This window comes from Copadichromis virginalis, linkage group LG3 (genome assembly GCF_057382275.1).
Source record: "Copadichromis virginalis isolate Kocher_CV1m ecotype Utaka linkage group LG3, C_Virginalis_male_GT1.1, whole genome shotgun sequence".
Taxonomy (NCBI): domain Eukaryota; kingdom Metazoa; phylum Chordata; class Actinopteri; order Cichliformes; family Cichlidae; genus Copadichromis; species Copadichromis virginalis.
In genome coordinates this window covers 25,176,252-25,187,201 of record NC_140620.1, presented here as the reverse complement: position 1 = coordinate 25,187,201, position 10,950 = coordinate 25,176,252, and the positions used below count along the sequence as shown (strand labels likewise).

General features: G+C 40.2%; 2 protein-coding genes across 6 annotated transcripts; both read right to left on the bottom strand.

Annotated features, from left to right (window-relative positions):
- Window positions 1-1,470: 1,470 nt before the first annotated feature.
- Window positions 1,471-4,674, bottom strand: LOC146713625 (myelin-oligodendrocyte glycoprotein-like). 3 transcript variants are annotated; one of them, XM_085449235.1, is made up of 5 exons: window positions 4,510-4,674; window positions 3,375-3,752; window positions 3,129-3,218; window positions 2,935-3,041; window positions 1,471-2,851 (listed from the first exon to the last, which is right to left on the bottom strand). In XM_085449235.1, exons 1-5 carry the CDS (start codon window positions 4,589-4,591, stop codon window positions 2,789-2,791), a joined length of 720 nt encoding a protein of 239 aa, XP_085305361.1. In that variant the 5' UTR covers window positions 4,592-4,674; the 3' UTR covers window positions 1,471-2,788. The 3 variants fall into 3 exon arrangements, with proteins under 3 accessions (XP_085305361.1, XP_085305375.1, XP_085305368.1); XM_085449249.1 differs by having other exon boundaries at window positions 1,471-2,848; XM_085449242.1 differs by having other exon boundaries at window positions 2,935-3,038.
- A 276-nt stretch (window positions 4,675-4,950) lies between these two features.
- On the bottom strand, window positions 4,951-9,952 carry LOC146713624 (butyrophilin subfamily 3 member A1-like). 3 transcript variants are annotated; one of them, XR_014918173.1, is made up of 6 exons: window positions 9,746-9,952; window positions 7,919-8,296; window positions 7,718-7,810; window positions 7,540-7,637; window positions 7,265-7,458; window positions 4,951-6,678 (listed from the first exon to the last, which is right to left on the bottom strand). XR_014918173.1 is itself a non-coding variant. In XM_085449310.1 (5 exons), exons 1-5 carry the CDS (start codon window positions 9,837-9,839, stop codon window positions 7,426-7,428), a joined length of 696 nt encoding a protein of 231 aa, XP_085305436.1. In that variant the 5' UTR covers window positions 9,840-9,952; the 3' UTR covers window positions 6,762-7,425. The 3 variants fall into 3 exon arrangements, 1 of the variants encoding a protein (XP_085305436.1); XR_014918175.1 differs by having other exon boundaries at window positions 7,540-7,634; XM_085449310.1 differs by lacking the exon at window positions 4,951-6,678 and having other exon boundaries at window positions 6,762-7,458.
- Between the last annotated feature and the right edge of the window lie 998 nt (window positions 9,953-10,950).

Sequence of the window (10,950 nt, the reverse complement as noted above, 5' to 3'; positions counted from 1 at the left end):
ATCCTGATCATGCACTGAAGCGGCTCCCCCTCTGCTGAAAGTGAAAGTGTGATTTTATTGCTGCTTGAGCCGAGGACTGTTTTGAGAAGCACAGCTAAAAATCAGAAGTGGGGAATATGGGGGTCTTTCCACCTGGGTTCATAAGCAGAAGAAGGGGCAGGTAGACCAGAGGGGGGGAATCCCCCTCACTCCCAGACTGTGATTAAGTCTCACTGTGGGCATCCCCACTATGATCAAACATGACACCATCACAAGACTGAACGTGACTCTATCCCAGATCACTCAGGATGAGCTAATGTGTTATTTATGGCATGAGTCGAAGCAAAGGTTAAACATTAAGATCACTTCATTACGCCGGTTACATTTCTCACCCAGCTATCAGCTCTGCTGCACTTCAGCGTGACTCTGTCTCTCATCAGCTCAGTCACATGTGGATACACTTTAACATGACATCAATACACTGCTTCTCTTTATGATTACAACACACAACAATGTTTCTTGTTACTTCTTTTTAACTCAATCACACATGACTGACATGTGATAGCTCTGTGGTTCTGTGTTTGTCAATCACAGCATAATTAATATCAGGTTTATTTCATCATACATGTCAGACAATTTCTGAAGGTTTGCTTTGGTCCTTCTGACCAATTACCAAAGTCCACAGACAACATCTGGACTGTGCCGCACACACACGCACACACACACACACCTAACTGATATAGTGTTAACCATCAAAAATGAATGCTTAACCCGAATCCCGACACTAAAACCACATTTTTAATCTCAAAAATGCCTTAAAACTCGCGGGGACCAGTCCTCACAAAGATATCTAAACATCGTACACACGTGCGTCAAATCCCAGTAAAAGGTCAGGTCGTCAGGTTTCAGGTATTGGAAACATGGAAACATTTCACAGTAATAATGATATTCTGATTAAACCTCACTGATTTGATTTTGACTCATTTTTTTATTATATTCTGATTAAATTCAAGGATAATTAATTATTACCAGAATCAAATAGAGCTGAGCTTGGTTGTGTCACTCTAAACATAATAAGGCTGTTAAGTCCTTTCACACTGTCTCAGATGCAGTGAGACGTAAGCCCAGAGTCTTCTATCTACAAGCCTATGAAACTGTTGTGCGTCCTTTGGAGGAGCAGCTGTGATCACCGTGTTCCTGTTGTGTTCCTCTGACATCTCGTTCCCTTTAATCATTGAAAACATGTGACTGTAAAACATTAACAATTATAAACCTGTATCTGCCCACATCTAAAGAAGAGCTCTGAATGTCCTTCATAAATAGTAATAATAACTTGATTTATAGAGAACCTTTCAAAACTCACATGATCAGTCACATGATCAGTCACCAACAGACACCAAATGAGTTTTCAGCAGTGCTGTTAAACAAATCAGTGAAATGAGAGTGAGTGTGATGAAGAGCTGAAGAAGAAACAGACAGCAGACACTGTGATGACGAACTGTTGCTCATTTATTTGATTTCGTCATCATGTTCACAGAATACTGATGTTATTCAAGAACATGGAACAACAACAGTAAACTCAGTGAATCATTTTAATTTCTATGAAACAAAACAGTCACATTTTTAAACAGTTCATTTGGTTCAACTGTTTTGAAAATGTCATCAAATGCAAACAGGAAACGACACATGATAACAATAAATAAATAACTTATATAAAACAATTAAATTAATGGGACAGGGTATTAGTCGTCAAAACAAGAAAACACACAAATTGTAACAAAATGTCAAGAAGAGGCTTGAAAATCAAAGAATCCAAGAAACTCTTTCAGGTCAGTATTTAAATGTTTTTATTCTCGTGATGAAGCTTAAGCTTGTTTCATCACACACTCATCTGTCTGTGAGCTAAACACTCACTTTGACTTAAAGGCAGTGAAAGTCACAAAGTCACAAGTCAGACTATAAGGTTACAGTCTAAACATCGAGTCCCAACCAGCAGGAAGTTTCACAGTAAATTTAATAAATTAGTTGTAGCTTTAAAAATCTAGAGTATAAATCTGCTTTTTTTCTTTTTATAAAGTGCAGCAGTTACTTAAAGTGTTCAGCTTCAGTTTCTCTGAGACATTAAAGATGGTAGACAAAGTCTACAAACATGTGAAGTAAGAAAAACAGTCAGAGCTCACAAACTGTACTAACAAAGTTTGCATTCATACAGTGAGGTCAGTAAAACAAAGGAGTGCAGGAGAGTTTCCATCACAGCGTTCAGGTGATGTTTTATTTTCATTTTTCCACATTATCTGTGTCACAAACGTCCATATTCATGGAAATTTCCATAATGCTATGAAAAATCTTCCAGCCCTGCTGAGGTTTGAGAATGATTCATGTCAGTCCAGCACAGTGATGATCAGGGAGGATTTAAACCCTTTAATTTGTCCATTAGAGACACTTTGAGGTCTCACTGAAAGATTTAGGTTCACCTTAACCAGTGAGGTAAAGACTAAATAAATATTCATTAAACACGCTGACAGTGAGGCAGAGGAGTGTTTCTTCTCCAGGCTGAACTTCAGTTTTGTATTGAAGGAGGAAATCCATCAGTTTCACTGCTTGATGTTTCCAAGCAGATCCTCCAGAGTCTGACAGCAGCAACTCTGCCTGAAAACTTCTGTAAGAAATATTTCCTGTTTACATCCATTCAAATCAGGCTCACATCCTTTTGTAGGAGTGACCTTATGATGATCTCAGTGCTGCTGGGCCCGAGTGTCTCCCTGTGGATGCTGGTTTGAATCCCCAATCTGACTGAACATCTACACTTCTAGACTTGCAGTGGTTGTTTTTGTGGTTGTTTTTGTGTCTCATCGTCCTTTTGATGCTTCTGCTGAAAGAAGTTGAATAATAAGTCAGTCTAACAGCACAAGAAGGAAAAACATGTTTGTGTTTGTTTGTTTGTTTGTTTCTTACTTTTAGTTTCTGAAAAATGCGAGAGAAATATGCAGCAAAACCAGCGAGAGTCAAAACTAATAATAAGGTGACCACAGCGACGACCACAGGGACCCTGGATCGACCTGCTGATGTAGAAAAGACAAGAAGGTCACCACAAATGCACAAAACCCCAAACAGGGATGATGCAGAGAAGAGTTGGACTGTGTTCTCACCATTTGTTGGAGTCGTGTCCTGAGGATCTGGAGTTGGGAAGTTTCTGGGATGTAGTGGTGCCATTGTTGAGGTTTTTGCAACATTTGGATCTAAAAGATGCAAAAAAAGAAAGAGTAGAGTTATAATCTGCTAGTAAAATTGAGACAAAAATTTTCTAACGGTACAGAAAAAACACACAAAACAAGTATCAGAGTGTTTGAATTTTAGTTTGGAACTGCAAACATCAACAAAACAAATCTTCTCACCGACTACAAGTTCAACAACAGCAGCTTTCACTCTGCTCTGCAGCTTGGGGATGAAACATCTGTATCTGCCGTTGTCTTCCTCCGACACGTTCAGGATCTTCAGTGAAATGTTCCCGTGTTTCATGTCGTCCATGAACAGCTCCGTCCTCCTGAAGTACGAGGCCATCTTCATGTCGGGGACCTCCTTCCTGTCCCTGTACAGGTGAACGTACTCCACTCGGCTCAGCCGGTCCGACGGGTCGGGCTTCAGGTCGGGTTTGGACCACTCCACTGTCAGACCCTGGACATCGAACATGGGCTCCAGGTGACACGGCAGGATGACATCATCACCCGGAGCAGCAATGATTGGAAGATTTGAACCAATCACCAGAACCTCACCTGGAAACAGATGGAAATTTAAACATTGTGAACTCTCACAGACCGAAGACTTGAAGATCATTAACAGCCCCGTGAGCCTCTGTGCAGTTATTGTCATAGTTTTCTGCACTTTCTAAATTTTCAAATGAAAAAACTGTACAGCTATTCTCAACATTAAAGTTATAAGTTAATAATAGGTAAAAAGTAGAGATAAAAGACCTTAAAGTGGAATAACTCAAGTCAAATCCATCAGTAGTTTCTTAGTCATCCAGCTCATGACAGTGTTTAAACTACCAGGAGCTCAGAGTTTGCAGCATAGCTGAGAATATTTACACTCTGGACCAACTAACTATGAATACTTCACATTATAAATCATGACATAATCCCCTCCCATTAAGTACATAAGGTGCTATTGGAAGTTAAATGTATCTATAATACTGCATTTGCTTGGTATCGTGTCAGAGTTTGCAGCATTGCTGAGAATAGTTTAACTGCAAAGTCTTCCTTAAATATGAAAATGCACACATCGCAACCATCGCTTCCGATAACATTTGACTACGATCACATGTCATATGTGTGAAGATACGGTCGCTGAACTGAACAGAAAAAGGTCATTATCAGTGTCTGCCTATGGATCGTCACACACTCACTGACGGCTGCCATCAGCGCCGCATATAAAAGACAAAGTTCTAACAGTGAATTCAGTTTGATCCAAATTTCAAAAAGTTACATTTTAGCTTTAAGCTGAAAGCAGAGTTTAAGTAAAACATCGGTTTACCTTGAACAGGTGCGATTAAGAAAGCCGAGCACAAGATTAAAGTCCAGAGTGGAAAAGTGTAAGACGAGCTGAGCCGGGACATAACAACAAGTGCAGAGACTGACGGGGCGACTCGGACTTCCTCCGCTCCTAAACGTGACTGCTGAGTGGCTGTCAGGGAGACGCTCTCATTAAGACGTCATGCGTAATTTTTTCCATGAAGGGCGTGTCAAACGGTCGTCATGACAACAAAACAAGTCCCACAGCTCCGGTTTGCTCTGTGACTAGACGAGTGACTGACGCTGTGTTGTAATCACCAGTGAAGTAGCAGTGTCTAGAAATTAACTATGATGTCATTCTAAATGTTGTTTGAACATTCTCATATTTTATTAGGAAGTAAAATGTAAGAGAAACAGAAAAACACGAGATTATAAGATACCAAAGCAATGTAAGGAAGTAGTAAAGTTTATTTATTAAGCACTTTTCACAGAAAGGCGGTCACAAAGCGCTGTACACAAATATTAAAACGTAATAGTGGTAAACTATTCCACAGACTTGGTGCAACAGACTGAAAGGCTCTGTCCCCTTTTTGTCTTCAGTCCTGTGCGGGGAACAACCAGCAGACTCTGAGTCTGTGAGCGAAGATGACGAGCAGCAGGAGCTGTGTATTTTTTTATTTATTTATTTTTTTTTACTAAACTGTAAAAGTGTTTAAAAATTCTTCACATAGCACACATCTGAGGGATGGTGCTGTTACATTGTTCACGGAAAATCAAAGCAAGATGCCAACAGGTAATAAGAAGGAAAACACACTGACGAATGTTAAAAAACTCAAATGACCTGAAAGAAGATCAGCAGCATGATACAATTCAGAGAGCAGATACACAACCAGGTAACCAGGTTAAAGCTCCCTCAGATTGTTGTAGCAATCTTTTGGTGGTGAGCACCTAAAATCAAACAAGTTAAGGATTATATGTCGCTTCAAATTCATTCAGCTGTCTACCGTCAGCCCGAGCCATGACTCAGTTATTCACATTGACGCATTTTTTAATCTCTCAGTCTACAAAAATACTTATATATTGTTTACCCAATACTGAATATAACGCTGCATTGTCAAATTTGTGTTGTCGTTTTTACGTATGCATATTAGTGTGGATTTTGGCGTATCATAAGAGGGACATGGGGGAGGCATGGGTCAGGAAGGACACTTGGCATTATTTCAGCACGTTGTTGAAAGTTGTCAGAGCGTTTGTCCCACAGGTTGGACGTCAGTTAGAAGAGGAAACGAAGGGAGATCCAAGGAGTTTATGGTGGAAGCTGAGGAAAGAAGAATATTTCATAGAGTTCAGATAAGAGCTGAGAAAGGCTCTGGGTGGTAGGGAAGAGTTATCAGATGACTGGGAAAAATAGAGCCGTAGTGCTGAGCGAAACTCTGGACAGAGGAAAGAAGACACTGAAAGTTTGCTGTGGTATGAGGAAGTACGGGAAAATATTCAGAGAAAGAGGTTAGATAAGAAAAAGTGGGAAAGCCAGGCAGATGGAAAAAGCAGAGTGTAGCACTGATAGGCAAAGAGAGAGGGGGTAAAGGAAAAGGCTGATAGAGGGCTGTATAAGAAAATGATAGATTATATTACAGATATTTGGCATCCAGACTGGAACAGACAGGGATCGAACCACCAACCTTTCAAGTAGTAGGTTCAAAAATAAATGTAATAAATTAGCCATTCCTTTTAACCTTAAACCCAGTCACTACAGAATATCTTTTAAATACAAGTGTGGTTAAATGAAGGAACCACTGTATCAGTGCACATACATTTGACAAAGTGCTGGAGTTAATTAACACAGTGCAGGAGGTCTTTCTGTACTCCAAGTACTCAACTCACAGTTCAGTTTCACTGAGACATTAAAGATGGTAGAACAAACAAAAGAAAACATGTGAAGTAAGAAAAACAATCAGATCTGATCAAATGAACTACCAAAGACTCCGTTTCCACAATACAGTCAATAAAACAAAAGACGTCTCTATATGAACTCCATAAATCCAGTTTTTGTCACTTGAAAGCTGCTGATGCTTTTGAAATCTTCAGGATATTCACATGCTGTGATCTGCAGTGGACGCTGGGATCATCCTGGACAACCTTCCAAACCAGCGGGTGATGCACATCAGCCAGCACTTGATCACAACTAAAGCTGGAAAATAAGTAATTAAATAAATAAATAAATCAAATGCTATTAGCTACTGGAGCTACATAATGATAATAATACATGTTAAAGATATCTTGAAACCAGCTGATCGTTCTGCATTTAACAATTTCCAGTAACTCTAAAAATAATTCCAATAAAACTAAGTATAATGGTTTAACTGTAACCTGACATTTCAAACTGGTGAGGGAGGGGTTTTTGCACTGACCAGAGCTCTTTATGATCACCAGGAAGCACATTTGGAATTTATTTTTAACCTTGAATAAACCCTTCAGTGTTTTCCACAGTGAGATAGTTTAACCAACGTGAGTCGATGTGGGAAACAATCACACTTTGGAAACAAAATTACCTCACAGGTCACATTTAAATCCAAGAACCATTGCTTCATTGCATCCCAACCCACTTACATTCAAAACTTCTCTGTTATTCATTTGATCTTAATATAAAATTAGTTTAGTGTTAAGGTTTCCTAAGAGTACAAGGCTTTATTTTAGATTTGTTTTTAGGCTCTATAAGTGTACTTCACACAGCTGTTCAGGTGAGGCGTCAAGATTCAAACCCCAGTCAGACTCACATCCTTTTGTAGGAGTGACCTTATGATGATCTCAGTGCTGCTGGACCTGAGTGTCTCTCTGTGGCTGCTGGTTTGAATTCCCAACCTGACTGAAGATCCAGGGAAGATAAAGCTCTAACGCTCTCAGCTCCATTAACACCAGCGTTCTTAACAATGCCAGGTTATCTTTGCGTCTCATCATCCTCTGGTTGCTTCTGTTGAAAGAAGGTGAAAAATTAGCCAATCTGATGACAAAGAATCAACAACAAGTTTGTGTCTGTTTCTTTCTTTCTTACATTTACACGGTCAGAGAAACATGGAGTGAAAGCAGCGACAGCCACAACTGATATAAAGGCAAAGATAACGACGACCATAGAGACCCTGGACCGACCTGCTGATGTATGAAAACGTTTTACTAAAAATATCTCTCAAATGGAAATGATGCAGACGAAAGTTGGACTGTTGGACTCTCACTATTTCTTGGAGTCGTGTCCTGAGGATTTGGAGTTTGGAGGATTTGGGGATGCAGTGGGCTGTCTGTCGTCAGGTTTTTAGTATTGTTTGGATCTAAAAAACAAAACAAAAAACACCTCAAAAACCAGTAGAGTCGAAATCTGTTTGTGAAACTTGCCTGAAAAGTTGGAAATGAGTTAAAAACAAAACAAATCTTCTCACCGACTACAAGTTCAACAACAGCAGCTTTCACTCTGCTCTGCAGCTTGGGGATGAAACATCTGTATCTGCCGTTGTCTTCCTCCGACACGTTCAGGATCTTCAGTGAAATGTTCCCGTGTTTCATGTCGTCCATGAACAGCTCCGTCCTCCTGAAGTACGAGGCCATCTTCATGTCGGGGACCTCCTTCCTGTCCCTGTACAGGTGAACGTACTCCACTCGGCTCAGCCGGTCCGACGGGTCGGGCTTCAGGTCGGGTTTGGACCACTCCACCGTCAGACCCTGGACATCGAACATGGGCTCCAGGTGACACGGCAGGATGACATCATCACCCGGAGCAGCGATGATTGGAAGATTTGAACCAATCACCAGAACCTCACCTGGAAATATGGAAAATCAAACCTCCCGAACTCCCACAGACCCCTGTGGAGTTACACACTGACGACCTGAACAGTTTGAGTTTTTTTTTTACAAAAACTTTTTTTTCATTAAAAAAAAAGCCTTATTTTCCCAAAAACTTAGTGAAGAGATTCAGTTCAATTCCGTTTTATATATTTTTGCTAAAATTACAAAAATTGTCCGTTCAAAGTGCTCTATACTGTAAGATAAAGATCCTACAGTATTTCTGGAAAAACACTAACAATCCAATTCTTCTAATGGGCAATCAGTTGGCAGTGGAATGAAAAAACTCCTTTTAACGAGATGAAACCTCCTCCAGAACCAGCCTCAGGGAGATGCAGCCATCTGCTGTGAGTGGTTAGTATTTGTTTCACTTTTTAACCTGTTTTAACGCAGGTCTGTGCAGTAAGAGCGGATACAGGGCTCTGACTGATCTCTCTGTGGTGCTAATCATTTGTTGAAATGGAAAATAGCAGCTGCTGCCTGTGGATGAGACACATGCAGTGTCAGCAGATTTAATAAAGCAGTCAGCTTGTTGTCCTTCTAGCTCACTATTAATTTTTAATGTCAAGAGGAAATACAGAGAACAGCTGCTTCTGGGAGAAACTTCAACATACTGATATCATCAGAGCATAAATGATGACTTAAGTCACTGAAACATCAGGAGGTGCTGAATAATTAACCTCACAACCAGGAAGAGATGAAGAACGGTCACAAACCTCTCTGACCAGCTACAGGTTGGTCTTTTACAAATCAGATCAGACAGATTATTATCAGATTATCTGAACCTTTGAGCTCCACTTCAGTGTCTGGGGATTTTCTTGGGGTTTTTCAGATTTAATCTTGGAGTCATTTATAATAAATAAATATACATTTTCTAAATCTAAACCTATTTTTTTGCTCTTAAAAAGAAAATAAAAGAGTTCTGAGTCAAATATATCTCACAGAAAAGCTAAAAAGCTATTAAGACTTTGTAATTCTGCTCCTATGTGAATATTTTCCTAATAATAAACCAGCTTTTATCGTTCGTAACCCGACGTGTCCTTTTGTCCTGTTCTTCTGTGTTTAAGCATCTATCGGTTGCTAGACAACCATAATAGATCTCAACACAAAGACGGGACGCTCATATTTTCAGATACGATTAGATTTTTAATGTTCGATTATTTAACGTTTCTTCACATTAAGTCTACATAAACGCGCAAACGTGAGAGGAAAGTCGCTCATTACGAGTGCAGAACTTAGCGGTGAATCATCAAGCCTACTCTCAGTGTAACTCACTGATAGCTGTCATCACTTTCATTAACACACAGTAAAGCAGCAAATTAGTGATACCGAATTTGGCGCATTAAAGTTCCCACAAATGTAACAGTTACGGCGCCGATCCAAACACACACGGATGCTGAGGTGGTTTAATAAATGGATCCGTTTACCTTGAGCGGGACTCCTGACAATGAAGCACAGCATAAAAGCCCAGAGAGTAACAATGAAAGAGGCTTTCTTTGAGTCTGAGCAGCAGGTACACATAATAGATGATAACAAATATAGAGCCGCTGTCTGAGTGAAATGACGATTCTTCTTCTTCTTCTTTTATTTCTTTTCGTTTGTCTTTTTCTGTAAAGCTAGAGTCGGCTTTTCTTCTGCCTCCTACTCGCTCAATGACTACTTGTCACAGTCAAGCAGTTTGACATTATGGTGGTGGGGGTGGGGAGATTCATGCGCATTGCGATTTGATTGGTTAAACTCTTTACTAAAATAACTAAAGCTTTACTACTTCACTTCACAGGTCTTTGTCTCCGTGTTTCGAGTTTTATAGCATAATTCAATAGAGATTCACAGAAATTCATTTCTTGACTAAATTTTTCAGGTACAGTTGCAGTACAAACTCCGGTTCCGCGTCATTTCGGTAATTTGGCTCTTTCTCTACTTGGTGTATGGAAAGCAAATGTCTCCATCAGGCAGAAAGTACCGCCAGGTGCCCTGATGTAAATTACACCGGTGACTTGTAATACTGAGTTTTCATGTTGCACAAGCTGAAAACATGCTCCATCCTTACTGATGCAATCTTACTTATTGCAGAGTAAATGGATACTGAGGATGCACTGGGATGATGGTGGTGGACTTGAAGCAAGCTGGGGTGATCACCTGGCTCAGCAATGAGCCAGGTGATTAGCACAGTTTCTCAGAACACGACCTGGGGTGTTGGTCCAGCAGCTTTCCGTGGGTTGACCTTGATGAAAGTTCTTCTCATGCAGGCAGAGAAATGGTCTGGTTGGTGGTGGGGGGGAATGTCTTTCTTCGCATGTGTGTTGTTCAGTCAATCAAACCATGTGTAGAACTTGGTCCAGGCTTGTAGCGAGGGAGAGCTGAGCTGAAGGAGAAAGATGACATTGAAGACCAAGATTAAGATCTGAATATTTGTTTAGCAAGCAAAGAGTTAATAACCGAAGACACATGTCCTCTTTTGTTTTGCATCAGGAAGGTCATCTGATGTGAACCATTAACAAATCAAAACATGTGGCAGCAACAGCTGTTATAGGGAAGCAGCTGAAGTTAGCGGTCATGGCTGAACTGCCATGAGTAATATTTTTATTTCATCGTAGTCTGAGGTTGGGAAGAGTCCCACAGCTCTGGAAAA